This window comes from Brachyhypopomus gauderio, unplaced genomic scaffold (assembly GCF_052324685.1).
Source record: "Brachyhypopomus gauderio isolate BG-103 unplaced genomic scaffold, BGAUD_0.2 sc66, whole genome shotgun sequence".
In the NCBI taxonomy this organism is placed as follows: domain Eukaryota; kingdom Metazoa; phylum Chordata; class Actinopteri; order Gymnotiformes; family Hypopomidae; genus Brachyhypopomus; species Brachyhypopomus gauderio.
Window position 1 is genome coordinate 550,245 of NW_027506887.1, and position 19,890 is coordinate 570,134.

The window sequence follows — 19,890 nt, forward strand, 5'->3', positions numbered from 1 at the left end:
GCGCACACGCACACGATGACCGATCCCCAAGGGTCATCATTACAAAAACAAAACAGACATCAGAATAATCCTGTAAACAAACACAGCCGGTCATACCCAGTCTTTTGTCGTTCATCACCTGAGCATTACCCAGAGCGAGGTAGAAATATTAATCCGACACACATGCAGTCTTGGCTGGGGATCCATCGCAGGGCCATTCCTAGTCCAATAAACCATCTCTACCTGGACAGTCATGCAAACTAAGAATCACAGAGCTTTTTGCTTCACCTACACATGCAAAAAACAAATCATTAGAGCAACTGCCTTCTCCAAACACATAGCACGGTTTCCACCCACAAAGGCCGTTCCCCAAGCGGACTGTAGGCGGCTTACAGAAGCGAACTGGGGCCTTATGCTGCGGACTTAAGTCAGTCTTTATGATCAGAATGTGCAGGAACAGAACCCGCGAGTGGTGGCTCGGTTCCTGCTGTACTCTTATTCCCACCTGTCCAGATTTCTACACAACAACCTTAAAGTGCTAACGAGCACCTTAGGTACATCTAAACAAAAATAATCACACAGGCAAGACACGCAGAACTGGCCTTTGTAAATAATGAATCGTGCACCCCTGCACTGCAATGGATTGTGCAAGAGACACGGCATCACCGAGGGTCCCCATTTGAGTTTGGATGGTGTACTGAAAGGAAGGACAGAACAACTCCAATTGTTTAGTCCAACAAGTCCAGCAGACATGACAGTGGTCAGAGAGGGAGCACGGTAAAAGGTCCTGTGCACTGTTGTCTGCAGTCAAATCAACATGGCCAAGTCATCATCACACACCAACTTGAAAGGAGACAGAGGAGTCAAAGGCAACGAGGAAACCCAATGCAAGCATCTGACCTGGGATCAGGTTTATGGATTTGTGTCCTAGTAGTTTCTGAAGAGGCTTTGGGTGGAGCCAGCTGACCGTAGACCACGTGGCACAGGAGCCCAGCCTGGCGTGGTGGAAGATTCGCCCGGTGTAGCTGGACGTGTCAGGCATGAGGAAGATGAAGAGTGTGGTCTCGGTGAGAGCAAATTTCCATGCCATTTCTGCACATGGGTAGCTAAAACGGTGTGTTTGTGGTGTGACGCTTTACAGTAGTTTTAATGTGTTGTGTGCAAGGGGAAGTGTGAGCCGGCAGTAGGTGTGCGTGAGAAGAGGGAGCAGGTGTCTCCAGCTGCCCGGTAAACACAGGAGGGGCCTCGATGTATTATTTAACCATCCCATCGTGCACACGCACGCTCGCATGCAAACAGGCTCACGCGCACACTGTTTTTACATTGACCTGTTCAAAGCAAATAATACTACATTATACAACATGAGGAACATGAACTCTGTGACTGCAGGACTATAAATGGAACACACCAACATACCAAAGCTCAAAGTTTAATATCCATCACAATCTGAAATACTTCATAACATCAGCATTACCATTAAAAACATAACATAATTCAACAGGTGTAACGGAACATAAAACTGTCTCATGTCTGTTTTACCTCAGGTTGATCTAATGAGCATGGCAATATTGGTCAACAAGAATCAGATCTGGTTCTTTCGACGTGTGGTGCATAGCCTGGCAAAACAAGCTTCTGAAATGCTATAGTAATTCGGTTCTGGCTCTGTTCTGCTTTAATAAAGTCCAGCTACGAACAACGACTGATGGTGGAATTTCAGGATCAAACACAAGCAGCGCTGGTCTGGTCCAACTTGGCTGCTTTCCTGGCTAGGCAATGAACTGCACTTCACTGCATACACTCGAAATTCAAATGGTTGTTTGTGCTGCAACATATGTACAACGCAGCACATACAAATAGCACCAAATACATATCATAACATTTAGTCTAGTAAACAAATCAAATATATGCATATGTGTAAGTTTATGGACATGTATATGAAGGCAGAAGAACCATATATTTTGAGTAGGCAGCATACTGTTGGGCTGTTGCCACAACAGACTTCGCAAATTTTCATTCAATACTTAAATATGCAATATGTGCAATTCTCAACATTAAAAACAAATTTCATGGATATAGAGATCCAATTCTGATACATTTGACCATGTTATGATTCTGATTCTGATTTCGAAGAACTAAAACTGCTACAGGTTTGCAGTGCATCGGCAGGGAGATCAGTGGGGAGACGAGTTCACATTAGCCCTGCTGGACATGGTCATTCCCACCCTGAAAACTAACAAGCCCTTATGTCCCGTAAAACAGGACGTGCTGTCCTGCTGAGGGGAGTCCAGACCAAAGCCCCCTTGGCCGTGCACCTGAGCACGCACAAACGGGCGAGGCCGGCAGCCGCCTCCCGCTGCAGTAGAAGGGCATGACCTCTGACCCATAGCCCTCATCTCTGCCCCATCATCTGGCACGACTCAGAGTTACAAGGAGGTCGTGAGTTGGTGCACACCGGCATGATTCTCTGCACCAAAGCGATCTCTTTCGAGCCACATGAATAGCGTGGACCACAGCAGCAGATGGGAGAGTCCAACCGACTGTACATGAGGACAGCAGCGCAGGGTCTTACAGGACTAGTCCAACTCCAATTGCTCACGTCAGATCAGTCACCCTAAAACACCTTATTTCTGCTCGTCTGTTGACCAGCAATGACATTTCACAACGTGAAGAGCAGCCTCCCCTCCAGGCAGGGGGACTGGGACTCGGCTTGAAAATTCCAGTGACTACACACTTCACAATCTTACAGACTGCACCTTTAAAGTGCATTTGGGACTAAATTTAAAAGCCACGTTTAAAAGCACAGGCATTATTTAATGCTTGGATGCCAAGCTTTGTGAATAACATCAGGAAAAACACACAGTTGCAGGCAGATGAGGGCAAACTCAGCCCGGTCAGGATGGTTTTCTGCCATTAATAACCAGGCACGACGCAAAAGCTGAAGTGTGTGCCTGATACCCACCAAGAGCAGACACACGAAACTGTGAGGAACACTAACAGAAAACAAACTGAGAGACACAAGATTATTGTGTCAATAAAGCAGTATGGGGCCTTTGTGAAGCTCTAATTGTTTTTGTTTTAATTAGACAAGAAAAACAGAAACAGTAAACCACATGTGTACACAGGACACAGCTCTTCCTAAAGAACAGGAAAACATTTGTCAAGAAATATTTGTCCCCTTTTGTCTCCTTGTTTTCCCTGGTCTGTAGAGGAGAAAAAAAGTATTATTTATGAAGAACGTCTGTCTAATTTACACAAGAGCGTTCACAGTCGTTTACTTCTCCAAATGTTTGCCCGAGACACTCGCTGGCCTCCTGATAAACCAAGCTAGCTGATTAATGGCGTGATAACTCTGTCGGGGGGAGGGGGGGGACCTTTAAGGAATACGTCACTTATCAGCCGAGTCTATTTACATTTGATGGCGTAGTCATCTAAGAGTTTATCTAAGAGTGTTTCAACAAGATGCAGTGCTCTGGAGTTGCCCTAAACTCAAACATCCACTCCATGGCCCCTGTATGTGAGCAGTAAGGACAGGATGTGTGGTTAATGTCATTGGGAGGAGGAGGAGGAGGGGGGGGGGGGGGGGGGTGATGTTGTGTACTATGACATAGCCCTGCCCAACAAGAAGGCCCACTGACTGAAGGTTTGCTTTGTGTCCAGTCACTTGTACCCCATCATCTAGAAGCAAAACCTTCTCCTTGTATGGAAAATCAGAGCGGGATGAACAAAACTTCCTTTGAAATGTAATGAAGGTATGGAGAGGTTTTACTCTTCATTAAAATGAATCAGAAAGCAACAGAGGAGAGCTGAACGTGTTATCTACTGCCCAACGAGGAGAGGCGGCTGACTGAAGGGAATATTTGAAAACGAAACATCACTAAGCCACACCGATGAAATTGAAACCAAATTCCAGAGTCTCCTGCACAACTGCATTCAAAAATCTGTGTCTGCAGTTCCCAGGGTGCTGTAACTTGTTCTAGGCCTGCTGCCTTTGAAATGGCCAATTCCTGTATCTAATGCACAAACAAGGCTTTTAGGACGAAAAGGAGAAGTGACTGAATTAATATCAAAATCAACAGTAATGTTTTTGAGAATGTCCACCATGTGAAGTCAAACAGGGGCTTTCCCAGCGAACTGCCTTCGCCATCTACGAATGGAAAATTCCTTGATAAAAATCATTTCGGCTGGATTAAACTGAGCTTCGCAAAATGTTCATATGTTCGCTAGCCAGATTATTAATAGAAAATAAAAAAAGAGAAAAACTTTGTTTCCATAGCAACTGTTGTAGTCCATATGGAAAGTGTCTGCTGCTGTTTCCAAGACAACCAACCCACAGTGAACTCATAGCTAAGCAATGCAGCGAGCGAGTGATCTTTCCCCAGCCACGCCTGGACAAAAGACGGAGCAGACACTCACGGCCGCGACTCTGCCTGACCCGCACGCTGCTCCAAAGGCTGGAAGAACTCCGTTCCAGAGAAGCCCGCCGATGGCTCACGGGCTTAAATGTCTCCTTGCTGCTTGGTGTCTTGGACCGCTGCGGTAACCACAAAACATTTGTTTCCATGCGCACAGGTTAGCCAGCTGAACAGACAGTAGATCATCAGTAGGCTTTCCACTGAAAATCAATTTCAGTCTAAACGACATACAATTACAAACTTCGCCCTACAAGGTCAGATCTCCGTTTCAAAAGTTTCTGATACAAAACGCTGCATAAAAATAAAAAAACCCCCCCCCAAAAAAAAAAAAAAAAAACACCAAACCATACAGGTCGCACTTCACAAATACAGTCGAGCGCAGCCCAGCTGAATACTGTACACAAGAATTGCTATTTGCCAGAAGACGGGCTTAAGTCCGCTCCGTTTGTCTCGGCTTTCCCAGGACCCTGCGAGCAAAGCAGGACCTCTGACTACTGTCTGTTAACTCCCAGAGGACCCTGGAGACGCTGCGGGGCTCCGGGAAGCTCGTCTTGGGGAAAAACAACCCTACAAATACCTCACATCCTAGCTCCAACCACAGAGGTCAGGTCACGCGTCCACACACCAGTCGGGACAAGGTTGCCAGAAGACATATGGCTGCCATTAAAGGAGGCGGGGCAGATGGAAAGTACTCGCAATTTTTACATAAGCAAAAAAATAATAAATAAATAAAAATCAACAAAGTTACTGCTCACAGAACCCAATTTTAGCCTCGTGGTTCTTGCACCAGAACACAGACTGCTGGATTGCATTTCATAAAATGGGGTTTCTGGTCCCTCCTTCTCTCACACTCTAGCTCTCACTCCGAAAAAAGAGAATCACGTTGAAGCTGCATGTTAAATACAAACCTTTTTCATGGCTTGGGCAAATAGTAAACACAGGCAAGCATCATCCAACCACAACATTTGCCAATGCATTTTAACACAATAAGGCCTAATTGTGTAGAGCAAACCAGCCACAACAATGAAAAGGAAGTAGGGAACACCAAATGAGAAAACTGAATCAGAACAGCAGAATCACCATCCGCTCCACACCCATTACCTTTTTGTTGTGGATGAACTGGAAAACGTCAAATAACCCAAATTAAAGGCATAATAATTTAATATTCCAAAGGCTGGAAAGATTTTTGGCGTGGTCACAAGAGGCTACAGTAGAGTTTGCAGTGGAGTGGAGCTAATGTCCTATTAACAAGGCTGAGGCCCGAGTCTTTATCATAGTATCCGTGTCCTAGTGTAGAATTTGGAACAAACTTAGTAAATAAGAACCTTCAACGGCAAATTTAACAGCAGCTTAATCAATCCAACTTGCACTTCTCACAACAATGAAGGTATATGACACCAATACCCAAGATCACATATTACATATTTAGAATAATATAAACTTGTATAAGAAAAAAGTGCTCAACCCTGGGGAGATACTGTAGGGGATGGAGTCCAGGATGGAGTCCAGCATGTATGGGGACAAACACTTACGTATGGGGACCAACACTTACGTATGGGGACCAACACTTACGTATGGGGACCAACACTTACGTATGGGGACCAACACTTACGTATGGGGACCAACACTTACGTATGGGGACCAACACTTACGTATGGGGACCAACACTTACGTATGGGGACCAACACTTACGTATGGGGACCAACACTTACGTGCCCAAAACATCTTTGAAGTCATAGATGTCCTTGATGTCAGAGGTCTTCTTCTTCCAAGAGTGTCCGTCCTCACCCAATGGCATTTTGTGATGGTCGAATATTCTGACGCTGTCAGAGATGGCGAAAGAGAAGGAGGGAGAGAGGGACAGAGAGAGAGAGAGAGTGGGAAAGAGAGAGAGAAAGAGAAGTTTCAGTCACATTTCAAGCATATTTCAGTCATGTGGGCTACACAATAAAATTCCCCCCACCACCCCCCAATGGTGGCCTCATTTTAAATAGGTTAATGTAATGCTGAAAATATTAGGTATTCCAGCTTCAGAATTTTTTTTGTACTAATCTCTACTTTAGACACACTTACCTGCTTTACTATAAATTAGGAAAGTATTTTATTGAGCAAAATGAGAACAACGCATATACAGACCTTTGTCTGTTAGTCTCTATTCAGCCTGACTCTCTCTCTCTCGCTCTCTCTCACACACACACACACACACACACACACACACAGACACAGACAGAACGGACTTCTAGACTCAATCTTGCCACACAGAGGCAGCAAGGAAAGTGCAGCAAGCAAACCATGATCAGCAACAAGCAGCTTCAGGTGCCAGACGAGCACCAACACCACCACCAGATCAAGTGGTGTGTGGGTGTCTCATGAGGTCAACCACACAGGGGTTAAATATGAGAAAGTCGTGCGAGTCCTCCAAGGACATGTGACCACTTGGCGGGGGTGGGGACAGATGTAGGGTCCGATTCAGTCAGTAGAGGCCAAGCTGCCCACCCGCATCACCCAAGACTTTTAAAACACAACTTGAGCCGACGGAGGGAAAGAGGACTGGTCCATATTTGTGATATTCATCTGTTTGTACGTGTCACTTGTGGTTGTGCAGTTATTGGTGGTTGGACTGTATGCAGATCAGGGCCTACTTGGGTAATATGTATAATAACACCAATAAATGGCTCTTTTAAGCCACTGTTCAGCAGTGGCTCCTGGTAATAGTAACCAAGCAGTGCTGAATATGGCAAAAAATTAACCGAGCAGTGCCACAGCTGATCAACGTTACCATGGTCACTCAACGTTCTAAGAATCATTGCTGTGATCATCAGAGGTGACCGTCAAACGCTGGGAGAAGACCGAACTTCCAAAGTTATGGAGCCATATAGACTTTATGGGCTGTGCGATAGTGTCCCTGTTGATCAATGAGGAGGCGATCAATGAGGTAAAGGACAGTCACAGGCCGCCCTTTTTTGACACGGATGATGGCATCTTCTCCGTCTCGGCACGGTAACTTCCTCGGTGAGCGCCGCGAGGGAGCTCATCAGCTGCTTTGCAAACATCGGCTTCAGGGGTCCAGGGTCACTCCATATGGCCAAAGGTGAGACACGCCTTCGTCTCATTTCGCATCACTTCAAAACTCCCTTCTGGGACTCTAAAACAAACGACCCTCACGCCATGCAGCGTCCGATAGGGTTGTTAAGACCCTCTATACTGGGGGATGTCCTGCATTTTAAAGGCAGTGAAACAAACACCCCGAGCATGTGTTTAATGGTGCAGAAGTGTACGAGTTAGTCCTCGTTCCCTGCAGGCCCGTATGCCAGGGCGATTTGTCAGTAGCAGACTAATACACAGGGAGGGGCAGCAACTCGGTGCCCTGCCGTGTCGGGGCTATGCACACTGTGGCTATTTTTAGGAACCATGGCAACACCACTGCAGACAGTGAGCAGGAGCATCAGCTATCACACACAGGGCCTTTCAAAGGCAATAATCGAAGGGCTTCTCGCACCAAAATAGCTGGCTAATGGGCACTCTGCCAAACTGTTCTTTGGGTCTCCACTGACCTCCCTGACCTAGTCTAGACCTAATCATCTCTCTCAAAGACTCCATTACTGACATAGTTTTGACCTGGTCTAGATTTAATGATCTACCTCTTAATCTACACATTTGATTCAGTTTTTCCCATTGGATCTTAACAATCACAGTGGAGGAGATCTGGTGGATCTGCTGTTAAACCTTGCTGTGAACTAAAAATGAAAACTGATGCATGTCTGCCATTAGAACCCCCACATTGTTAACTGATGTTTTGTGTGATCATATGAAGCACTTAGCCCCCTGGACTGACGTTTAAGACTAAAATTGTTCTCCGTACTTTTAAACCTCCTCCCCAAAAATGTAGAAAGTTTTCTGTAGATGGATTTGGTCATCTACACTGGGTCGAAACATAAAACCTCCGGTAACAAACATAAAACCTTTCACTTTCAGTTCCCTTCCTCTGGCAGAAGGACAGCCAGCACAACCCTAAATGCCACCAGCGGTCCGCGACATTCGTTTCCCACGGTGCTGGTTCCGAGAAGGTCTCCATGGATACCAAAGAGCAGCTTCTCTACGCGGACCCCGAAATAAACGCTGTGGAAGGCGCACGGCGGAGGAGCCGGAGGCAGTGAGGCCACCGCGGCCGAGTTTGCCTGCTACTTGCCAGGGGAGGGAAATTAAAACGAGTGCTACTTCTTGTGAGTCGCAGCTGACCGCAAAGCGTGAAGTTTCACTTCCCTCACAGAGAACAGTGGCTCAAAATAAAGGCCCGACACATTGGCTAATGTCAGACTAACCTTTACATGGTGGGGTGGTAACAGTTGGTAAACGACATGGTATGTTTTGCTGCCCGAGTGCAGATCAAGTGGTCTTGAAAACGGACCGAAACATGTAGCCTCCCTTAGCTACTGTGCGGCGGATGTTAATGTACTATGCTTAGTTTCAATTAAAACCGTTAAGTTTTGGTCCATCTGTCACCAAGGAAACATCGGCGCTGACTCAATAAACATAGATTTCAAGTGCAACTTGAGATTTGACTTGGCTTATAACTGTACTGTATTAAGGCTAATTACGCTTTCGCTCGGAGTCATGGAAATGATTCTGACAGCTCTCTCTTAGGGGAGCAACTGAAACAGGGAAATCTGATTAGCCGGATGGCCTCAAATTCAAACAATATGGACCAGATATGGCACTCATCTAAGCCAATGAGCTGAGGTGTGAAGAGAAGTGGCCTCCCCTAAGGCCTCCATTCCAATCACCTATCAAATGATCTCAAAGCACATCTCACAAAACTTGGGGATAATACACCTCGCTGGAATCTGCATTCCAAGTTACAAGCTAAAGACACAGATCTATATCCACCTATCTTGGACAGCAAAGAACGCAACGAGTGTGCTAGAACTCTGTTGTACAAGCATGCGTGATGACAACAGTGTTGCCCTTTGCAGTGGCAAATGCATTCTTCTATTAGAACATAACAAATCACCCACAGCCAAATTTAGACTAAACTGAAATACAAGGTGTTGAAAAGCTTTTTAAGCAGGCAAAGGAATGGACATTCTCAGAGACATTTTAAAATCTACACGCAGGCAGGAGACTTAAATACAGCACACGAGGTATATTCAAAAAAGGACTGGACTCTGTAGATGTTTGTGGGTGTGTGCATGCAGGGTGAATGATCGCAAGTGAGGTCAGCACTGGTCCGTGAGAACCAAAGAAACAGAAGGGACCAGAGAGACAGACGGATCCGACCGATCCTCAGACAAGCTTGGACGACTAACTTTCTAATGGGACACGCTGCGGTTACAGCCTATTCCAGCATGCAGCATTCATAATGAAGAGTTCATGACAAGTAGGAGATGCAGTTACTCACTGGTTTCCCATGGCTGCTCAGAAGACAGAAGACATGAAGACATGAAGACAAACGAGATCTCGGGGTGGGGGGGGGGGTCTTTCCCCTGCACACTAGTGCTAGTAAGAGCGACATAGCCACTCACGAATGAAGACGCGTCGTGCGTCATCTGCTCTACTATTTCCTTTATTTGCATTCAGGTGCATTCAGATGCACACAGGAAGTTGAAATCCTGTGAGGTCATCCATACGTGCAGCTCAGAACACACAGCTGCCTTTGGCCAAAGGTTATGCAAAGCAGAAGCGTTGCCTGACTGTCTCTTTGCCCTGCTGTCGAACTTGCCCCAGCATCAACCGCGCTAATCCTACTTAAATCCTAATCTGTTTGGATGTAGCTACAGGGCCTTATGAGTAATGTGGTTTTACATCCATTCCTTCAATATATAATCAGACTAATGTTTAACTGCCTTAAGTATGATCAGACAAAAAAAGACTGAACACAACAAGCGTTAAGTGGTTTAGCATTTCCTCCACTGACCATGTCACAGTGTGGAAGAGCTGCTGTCCGTGCAAGTGACATACTGGACACGGACTTTCAACTTATTTTTATGCACTTTCAAAGTGTGTAAGGGTCAGCAAAATATGAATTTTGTGCTGCCAATTACATGAAGATGCAGGTCGACCACCTGGTTCATGACGCGGGAATATCTGTATTAGACAACCAGCTCTTCCTGGTTGTGAGATATTTGCAACACACTTTCGCATTAAAATATGAAGCAAGCCTGTAGCAGCTGAAAGGTCTGCACAGGTCTAGAAACTGAAGCAAATACCGGGGGGGGGGGGGGGGGGGGTCTGAAGATGAAGCCTGCCCTGTGATGTGGGGGATTCACTACATAAATGAAGAAGAGTGAAGAATGCGGGGGGGGGGGGGGGGGGGGGGGGGTGTATGATAGTGTAATGTAATGTAATGGGGCCAAAGCAATGAAAGGACAGTAAGAACCAAGAACTTGAGACCACACGGGTAGAACAGCATATTGAAGAGAAACTCAGAGAGACAGACAGACAGAAAGAGAGAGGGAAATCTGAGAAAGAAATCATAGATCCTACACTTCGATTACACCAAATATTTACTAAAGGCAATTAGGCCAGCTTACATTTGTTTGACCTTTTAAGGAGTTTAGTGAAACAGGAAACCTTTAAAAAAAAAACAAAAACCAAAGCTTCAACCCCACATACTTCCAGTTCTCCCTTCCGATTCCAGCAGCTTTACTGCTGTCAAACCTTGTGTCAACCATCTGCCTTTTTTTTTTACCTTTCTGTGAAACCGTTTTTCCTAGTCACAGTAGTATCTGGTGAACCACGTTCACTCCATTCATAGCAGGTTTCATTATGGCTTATATTAAAGACTACCTGTGTCTGACAGTTTATATTGGCTTAAAGTTAATCTGCACCTCTAAAGCCTATGATTCCTCATTTTAACGCTCATAATGCCCTACGAGACTTCCGACTGTACAAGCTTGACACAAGCCGACGACAAACCTAACCGTTTATGGCAGCAAGATAACATAAGTCTAGGAAACAACAGCGCTTCCATTCCTTAACAAAGCTGCATTCCTTATCCTACACGTTTCTGTGGAAAGTCTCTGTCGTCCAGTCTGCACGCCTCAAACAGAAGGACAACATCGTCTCCATCTAGTCTACAGCAAGATGGTTTGCAACTCGCAAGGAACAGCGGTTAAAGTATCCACATATTTCCGGCTTGCACCTTTACCAGTCAGAGAGAGAGAGATAGAGAGAGTTACTTTCTTACCTCAAAACTGGAGAGGTGTAGCTGTGCTCGCCGCCTGATACCAACGCGGTGTAGATGGGTGGTTGGGAGCTGGTTCCCTTTGACAAACCCAAAAGCAGCACACGTCTGACGTCACAGCGGTCGATGAAAGGGGCGGGGAAAACGCACGGACGGGGGCGAGACTCGTCCAGCTCTTAACAAATGAAACACGCGGTGGCGCTTCAGGTAAATAAACGCGATATTATCATTGGCTGATATTCCCAGCTCTTTTTATCGGCAAGCAGTCTGAGCGGAATAATTAAAATACTTAGAAGCGAATTGTAAATGAATGATGATTGGTTCTGATATTGGGTTCGGATGTAGACCACAGAAACATGGAGGCTACGTTTCGGTTTACACTCGTCACCACATCAAACCACAACATCAGAAAATTAGATTAAGCAGATTAATGTGCAATTGGTTATTGCACGACGCCAATGCTACTTCGAACCTGGACAATATATCCTCAGCTTGCATTTATGACTAAAACTGAAAGTGATTAAAAGCAAGTATTTCATAATACTTTCGCTTGGTGGCCGGTATTACGTCGTCGCGGTATATTTAGAAATAACAGAGCTTTATTCTAACCGCCCTCTGGACCCCTAGAGGGGGCTGTGCAGCAACACCGGGGGTGGAGAGCAGCTCGTCCCCTCTTAGCGTCTATGGTACTAATGGAGTCAGTTGCTTGGTGACCAAGAAGCTATAGCTGACCATTTCCTGCAGTGTCGTTGTCTCAAAACAAGTTTGAACTCGGAAAATCTCCACAAACAGTTGAAAGCAGCAGGTACTGTGTTAACTGACCGGCAATGTGACTCTATAACCCGCTGTCCGGAGATGGAGAACTATTTTTTCATCAGAGTTGTGGGGAAGGGGAGTTATGGAGAGGTGAATCTCGTGAAACACAAATCTGACCGAAAACAGGTAAGTTAAGGTGAAATAGCCGAAATTTAGCTTAATCTTTTAATGCTTTGTGTTGCGGGCAATTGTTAGTGAAGACAGTTGTGTTTGGTGTCCTTTTTAATAACTGAACCTAGTTCGGTAGGTGATTATCGCACCACAAGAGTCATTGACATTCTTGAGCTCACAAGCAACCCTGGGCACTGAGTTAACACCTCAAGATCATTTACACAGCGAATACGAGTGTCCATTTCACGGCATCTCTTCTCAGAAGAAGAGAAAGTCCTGCCAGCAGTTGTGAGTCGCATACAGGACCACACGATTCCGTAACGTCCGTGTTCTCACCAGTACGTCATCAAGAAGCTGAACCTGAGGACGTCGTCCAAGCGCGAGCGGCGCGCGGCCGAGCAGGAGGCCCAGCTCCTCTCCCAACTCAAGCACCCCAACATCGTCACCTACCGGGAGTCGTGGGAGGGGGAGGACTGTCAGCTTTACATCGTCATGGGCTTCTGCGAAGGTGGAGACCTCTACCACAGGCTGAAGCAGCAGAAAGGAGAGCTGCTTCCAGAGAGGCAGGTGGTGGAGTGGTTTGTCCAGATCGCCATGGCTCTCCAGGTGAGTTCCCGCAGTCCGGACTCCAAACATGAAGACACCGAACTGTAACTGCATCTTAATGCACAGATATGTTATTGTGCACGCGCATGGTTCTCATTTGTGTTGTACTGCAGTCTCAAAACTTTGTGTTGCTGCACTAACGTCACTTCATTATACAGTGTTATCAGTGTGTAACGGTGGTTTTTGATTATTTTTGTAACTTTTATTTTACATTTATTTAGTACTTGCACGAGAAACACATCTTGCACCGAGATCTGAAAACACAGAACATCTTCTTAACTAAAACCAACATAATCAAAGTGGGAGATCTAGGCATCGCACGCGTGTTGGAGAATCAGAACGACATGGCCAGCACCTTGATTGGCACACCTTACTATATGAGCCCCGAACTCTTCTCCAACAAGCCATACAACTACAAGGTACATGGTTTAATTTTTATTTTATTTAGAATTACTTATTAAGATTAAGGATCGGAATTCATGTCATGGGTAAAGTCTCTAGTCTGGGTGGGGAATCCGCTATTTTAATGCAAATAGTTTACAGTTACACAAGTTGTTAAAAGATCTAGGCTGTTTAGTAAAAGTCTTAGTTTAGCAACGTCTCAGGAAGTCACTTTTTTTGCTGCTGACATGAAGGAGCACATTTTGTCTTTCTTTTCGAGCGGTCACTTGTAGTCGTACGACTCTCTCTGTGCAGTCGGACATCTGGGCTCTGGGCTGCTGCGTGTATGAGATGGCCACCCTGAAGCACGCCTTCAACGCCAAGGACATGAACTCGCTCGCATACCGCATCGTCGAGGGGAAGGTAACGCACCGTCTTCCCCCGCTGACGGGACGCGCACCTGGAGGCTCTTCCGGCATTTTTTGGGTGGTGGGTGCTGATGTGTCCTTTTGTTTCGTACCGATTTACGCAGCTGCCTCAGATGCCAAGCAGGTACGACCCTCAGCTCGGGGAGCTCATCAAACGAATGCTGTGTAAGAGGGCCGAGGACAGGCCCGACGTCAAGCACATCCTCCGTCAGCCCTACATCAAACAGCAAATCTCAATTTTTCTGGAGGCCACCAAAGAGTACGCCCACCGCCTATACTGTACATACTTTATTTTTCTAAAAGAAAGAAAGCTGTTTGGCTTTGGAATAGTCTCTGGACGTAGATCATAGCCATCAGGGTTCACAAACAGCAGTATACGTTTGTTCAGTCCTCAGTGTTCTGTAGCCAGCGCTGGGAGAACAGATTCACAACACACGGGTGTCAGGAACATTAACAAGGAAGACAGAATAAATAAGATGTATCTTAAGACAGTTGGATAAGAATAATAAAACATATGTATGATTGGTGTTATCCTTATTGGGTAAGAAAGCACAGAGAAGACTGGATGTGGGGGTAAGGGAAAAGTACAAGATAAACACTCAGTTTCTCAGTTAGAAAAGGAATTCTAACTGAGGGGCAGACACACGGATAAAAGAATGAACAAAATGTCAGAATGTTCAGATTGATGGTCACAGACAGTAAATAATACATTCCCTTACAAAACCTAAAGTAATTAATTAGTAAGCCAAAACTTATTAGTATGGTATATATTTACAATAACATGCATGTAGAACGCCCATAAGAAATACTACTGTTTGACAGGAAAACTGCTAAATCCCGAAAAAAGGTGCTGAAGAGCAGAGTGACCGGCTCCAGTGTGTCGGCGGATCACGAGCACGGTGCTCCACGACCGTGTCCTGCCGCCGATCCAGAAAGCCACGGCGAAAGGGTAAGTAGGTCCCGCACACCGCTGCATGCGTAGGTGGTACGCCCACAGAGACGCAGGACACTCGTCACCAAGTGGAGCGTGGCATCTACGCTGCTCAAAAGAAAGAAAGAACAAATAGATTTTTCTGGGACTACTTCAAGTAGTGTAAAGGTCTTTATTGTTATTTTCAGTATCGCAGTTAGTTTGACATCTTCTGACCTACTTTAAAGACACTGGAGTTTTGAAACGTCTTCTATTTTAGGATAGAAATAAGTAATTATGTGAATGTTTTATTAAAACCACAAATATTGTTTTGATTTCCCCACAGCTGGATAAAAACTTCTGTGAGCACAATGGTATAAGAGACGTTATTTTACCAAACTCAAAACTGCCCCCCAAAATCTCGAGCAAGGACACGTTTAACTTAACGGGACAGTCAGTAGTAACCATCAGCAACATAAACATCGCCATCCAGCCCCAGGGGCCCAAGAGCAAACTGAAGGAAGCGAAACCACCTCGCCCCACAGCCCGCCCCAAACCTGTGGGCGTGGCACAATCAACGGCCACGCAGAAAGAGCATGAGGCAAAGGAGGACCCCCCCACGCCTTGTCTGGTGTCAGGGGTCCGTAGGGGAGAGGGAGAGGGCGTGTTCCCTTCCCGGAACCAGAGTGTGCAGACATCATCAAATCCAACAGACCAAACAGAGTTTTTGAAAGAGGGTGTGGCTTCCGGTGTGGGCATGGCCGTGGCGGAGGACACTATGACACTGCTGCGGCAGGCACCCCTAGGAGACAAAGTCCCCATCCCCCACCAGACACACCAGCCAAAGACGGAGACCTCAGCCCCAGCAAAGGCTGCCCTGGAGGAGGTCCCTGCAGAAAACCATACCGGAGACAGAAGGGTAAGTTACACCTGGAAATGAAATGTAGGTCAGTTTTTTATGGTGTATTTGCCATAATGAAAGATGTGCTCTTTGTTACTATTTTTTATAGTCGAGTCTGGAGTCTACAGATATGTTGCTTCAGCCATTTATTCCTGTAGCGGTAAGAAGAGATACAAGTCCTGGCCGACAAATAAAATACAAATTTAATGTATTATTTTGGACTTTATGCATATATTTATGCATAACTACTAAATAGGATGTTGTAATGACATGATCTTTGCAGTCTGGTCCATTTAATGAGGTAATGCTGGTGTCTGCATTTAGGAGACGCCTGACCCACAGACAGCAGCTCGCTCACATCACATCACAGTGCCCCTTCATCCTCCCTCCTCTTCCTCTGAGCCATCCGCATCCCGTCAGCGCAGGCAGAGAAAGATGGAGCAAGCCCCAGACTGTCCAAGCGGAGTGGGTCACCAAACGGGTTTATTTTCTTTTTTCAAACTAAATTTTTACTTTTTCATTTTTCTTCACAAACCAAAACCAGTGGACCTTATGCTGAATTCGAATATGTTTTTAGAATTTTTCTGTCACTTATGGTTTTGAAGTGGGTAATTTTTACATTAGGTATATTAATTATTCATAAAAATGTTATTAAGATTAAAATGTAAGAGTTTTGTATTTGGCCTCAGGAACGTCCCTTTTCAGTGTCCAGTAGTAGTCTGCCAACACAGAGGGGATCCAGTCTCCTCGGTACCACTTTACCATACTACACATAATGACATACGAGTATACTGGAACCAGAAAGCCATGGGTCACACAGACATTCTGAAAACATATTTGGATTCAACATGCAGAAAAGCATAATAAACAGGTATTTTTAACAGTACGCAAAATCACTGTTGACCAGTGACCTCTGGAGAGAAGGGTGTTCTTGGGAACTTCGCTGTTTCTTGTATGTCATTAGGTAAAAGCCCCTAATCTGAAGCCACTCCCTCCACTCCCGGAGGACTCGCTCATGGGGAATGTGAGGAGAGTCAAAGGGGACGCAGAGATGGCTAAGCCCCCCGTGGTCTCTGCCAGAGCTGACCATGCTCCACGCAAGGACGACCCTGTCCCACAGGTACGGCCCACTCAGGCCCTGTAAGCCTCATTTATGGTAAACCTGCAGGTTTTTTAAAAACTTTTTTTTATAGTGGACCTGGCAACCTAGAGTAAGACAGCAGATAGGAAAATAGGAATATTTCAGACAGTACTTCCTAGTACCTTAGAGTACAAGCTTCTTGTGCTCCATGGCTGATCACTTCTCGTTAGCCTGAAACTCTTCCTTCCTAATGAGGAGATTTGGCCTTTTCTCTCAGAGAGGTGACCCAGTTTTTGAAATTTGCATTCTCATCTGTGCTTTCCATCCAGAATCGGCTTCTCTCCGCAAGGGAGAGGAGAAGGCTGAGGCAGTCGAAGGAGAGCCAGATTGAGCTAGGTATGCGGACATGTTGGAATATTCTAGATATACGACATCACCACCACGTAGATATAGGCTGTGACTGCGAGAGACTGTTGTTGATGTGTATTTCTACTCTTATTCGTAAAAATATTACTGATCTGATCTGAAGCAAAACCCTGATCATTATTCACCTCGTGCTGACCGGGCAGGTGCTTAGAAAAGTTGACGTTCTGGAGATGAAAGAGCTTCTTCAGACGGTGACAATATGAATTCATGAATTTCGAGAATCCTTACGCCATGATCCCTCTGCCATGATCAAAGCGGACAGGTGTTGGGAACATGAATGGGGATGAAAGGGCGTATTGTGTGTGTGTGTGTGTGTGTGTGTGTGTGTGTCTCTTGCGCAGTGTGGTCTCTCGTTAAAGCATCTCTTTCTCTTTGAAGCGGCCCCTGCTGTCCGGAGGGCATCGTGTGACACTCCCTCGTTAGTCTCCAAGCATGCTGACCAGACAGACTTCCCCAGACCTGCCAGCGTAGCCACGGCAACGCACAAGGTAGGACGACCATCTGTCATCGATGGTCTACAAAGTGCTCGATTGTCACGTCAACACTGGTGTTAACTGTCCAGTGTCAAGCTCACTCTACAGTTGAAGGTCTGTGATGTTATTCTACTGGTTCAAATTTAGTCATGTGTATTCAAATGGTGTTATGGTGCCAGAATTAGATATGGAAATATATACTGGTTCTATTAAAGGATATTGATCACCTGGTCAAGGTGTGTTGCAAGCAGGAATAGAGCAGTTGTGGTGACTCTCTAATCTGTGGAATAACAGAACCTGGATTTGATCATCACTAAAAGAGTCTTCATGTGGTGCCTAAAACAGGAGCAGAGGTCGTCATGGCAGCAGTCGGACGAAGAGGAGTGCAGCTCGTCCACCAGCTCCACGGAGCGCTCGGAGGGAGATTACAGAGAAGGGTGAGAAGCTCAAACACACACACACACACACACTCACACACACATAGAGCGCTCGGAGGGAGATTACAGAGAAGGGTGAGAGGCGCACACACACACACAGTTTTGTCTGATCCTGATGGATGTAGGAACAAACGCTCTATGTATTAAACAAGAAAAATCAAACAATTCTCCTGTGTGTCCTGTGCAGTGCTTAAATTATAGAGTTGCTTAATTATCTAAGTAACCAAAAAATAAAACAACAGTTCCCCATAAAGACAAATTTCACAGTTTTTCTGCACCCTCAACGTTGCCATCACATCCGCCTCAGTAAAGCCTGTGCTGTTACAGAAAACGTGAGCGCAATGAGATGCAAGACCTGGTCCAGATGATGACACAGACGTTACGAATGGATGCCAGAGATGCGTCATGTGAGCAAGGGGACTCGCTCTGCCACTCTGGCCCACTTCCTGAGTTCAGACTAAACAGGAAGTACAGAGATACCCTGATGCTTCACGGGAAGGCTCGAGAGGGAGAGGGCGACTTCCATTTTCAGGACTTCCCTTCAGGTTGGCATGCTCAGCTGCCTAACAACCTCTTAATACAGTGGGCTGCCACTGAACATACGTGTGCAAGTCATAGTTTAACACCAGAACTGAGCATGTAACTGCACAGCTGTTTTTATGAACTTTGTGTGCTCGAAGCAGGTTTTCCAAATATAGCTTAATGTTTAAATCATCTGGCAGAGAGACCAAAGCAGCACTTGCCCTACTGTATCACTGAGATCTGTGCTTGTCCTACTGTATCACTGAGATCTGTGCTTGTCCTACTGTATCACTGAGATCTGTGCTTGTCCTACTGTATCACTGAGATCTGTGCTTGTCTAGCTTTGGAAATTCGCACCCGCCCTCAAATTCAAATGCGGCATGTGGCTTAAGGCCCTTGTTCCTCTATGTTCAGACGACTCTTCGGGGCCAGCCAAGATCCGCAGAGCAGTAGAGCACCTGCGCACAGACGTGGTTGAAGGTCTCGGGGTGAAGCTCCTCAACAAGGTCCTGGACATCATGCAGGAAGAGGACGAGGACAAGAGAGAGGTAAATCGGCCACAGTTTCCTGGCCCAAAAATAGTGTCAAGTAGAACACATCCTTCTGATGTTTGAGGGATCGCTTATCATTACTTCAACAGATTAAAGCTGACAGTTCGTTTCTTTAAGAAAGTGTTTCTGTTCTTTAAAGAAAATAAAGGCTAGATTGTAACCATTTCATGTCTTTTTTATCGCCTTTCAGGTTCTTCTCCGGCAGCATATGGGAGAGGAAAAGTACAAGTTCTATGCTGTAATGGTGCGGCAGCTAAAATTCTTCGAGGATGTAGCGTTTAAAGACTAATGTCTGATGTTGACCTCCGTTAACACTCAACAGGCTGCCACTAGTGAATGACTTTAGTCAGCCCGAAGCCCAGTTCTATTATTTTCTGCACAATCTGGTACGTTTTGATACTGTTGAAAACTGATATGCAATGATGAAACAATCCTTCTACATTAATGTTCTATCTAGACTGTGGATATAACATTTTTCTACATTCCGTTTTTGCATTTCAAATGTGAACATGGTCATTAACCTGATTTTAGGCTGTAAACTCAAAACTATGAAAGAGCTATTACACTATTCACTGTTTTTCTACCATCTGTACAATGTATATTATGTTTTTATGAGTATAAATGTAGGACCATTTATTAAAAATACAGTTTTTGATTTAAGATCATCTACAAA

At 45.5% G+C, this 19,890-nt stretch overlaps 2 protein-coding genes across 3 annotated transcripts in view; one reads left to right on the plus strand and one right to left on the minus strand.

Moving 5' to 3' along the window:
• The window catches only part of camk1b (calcium/calmodulin-dependent protein kinase Ib), a 33,948-nt gene extending 22,217 nt beyond the window's left edge, over nucleotides 1–11,731 (minus strand). Inside the window, exons 1-2 of one of the 2 annotated variants that reach the window (XM_076989281.1) lie at nucleotides 11,578–11,731; nucleotides 6,104–6,214 (exon numbers count right to left, since the gene is read on the minus strand). In XM_076989281.1, the coding sequence (XP_076845396.1) occupies nucleotides 6,104–6,189 (86 nt within the window). In that variant the 5' untranslated portion in view covers nucleotides 6,190–6,214; nucleotides 11,578–11,731. Of the gene's footprint in view, nucleotides 1–6,103; nucleotides 6,215–9,789; nucleotides 9,816–11,577 lie in introns of those variants that run through there. The other variant, XM_076989280.1, reaches the window with a different exon arrangement.
• A 29-nt stretch (nucleotides 11,732–11,760) lies between these two features.
• Nucleotides 11,761–19,875, plus strand: nek4 (NIMA-related kinase 4). Its single transcript, XM_076989276.1, has 16 exons — nucleotides 11,761–12,516; nucleotides 12,841–13,107; nucleotides 13,329–13,526; nucleotides 13,804–13,911; nucleotides 14,021–14,175; nucleotides 14,739–14,865; nucleotides 15,173–15,745; nucleotides 15,837–15,887; nucleotides 16,052–16,192; nucleotides 16,692–16,847; nucleotides 17,138–17,204; nucleotides 17,613–17,722; nucleotides 18,053–18,144; nucleotides 18,472–18,689; nucleotides 19,081–19,214; nucleotides 19,408–19,875. The coding sequence occupies exons 1-16, from the start codon at nucleotides 12,430–12,432 to the stop codon at nucleotides 19,504–19,506; spliced, it is 2,583 nt and encodes an 860-aa protein (XP_076845391.1). The 5' UTR covers nucleotides 11,761–12,429; the 3' UTR covers nucleotides 19,507–19,875.
• Nucleotides 19,876–19,890: the final 15 nt, after the last annotated feature.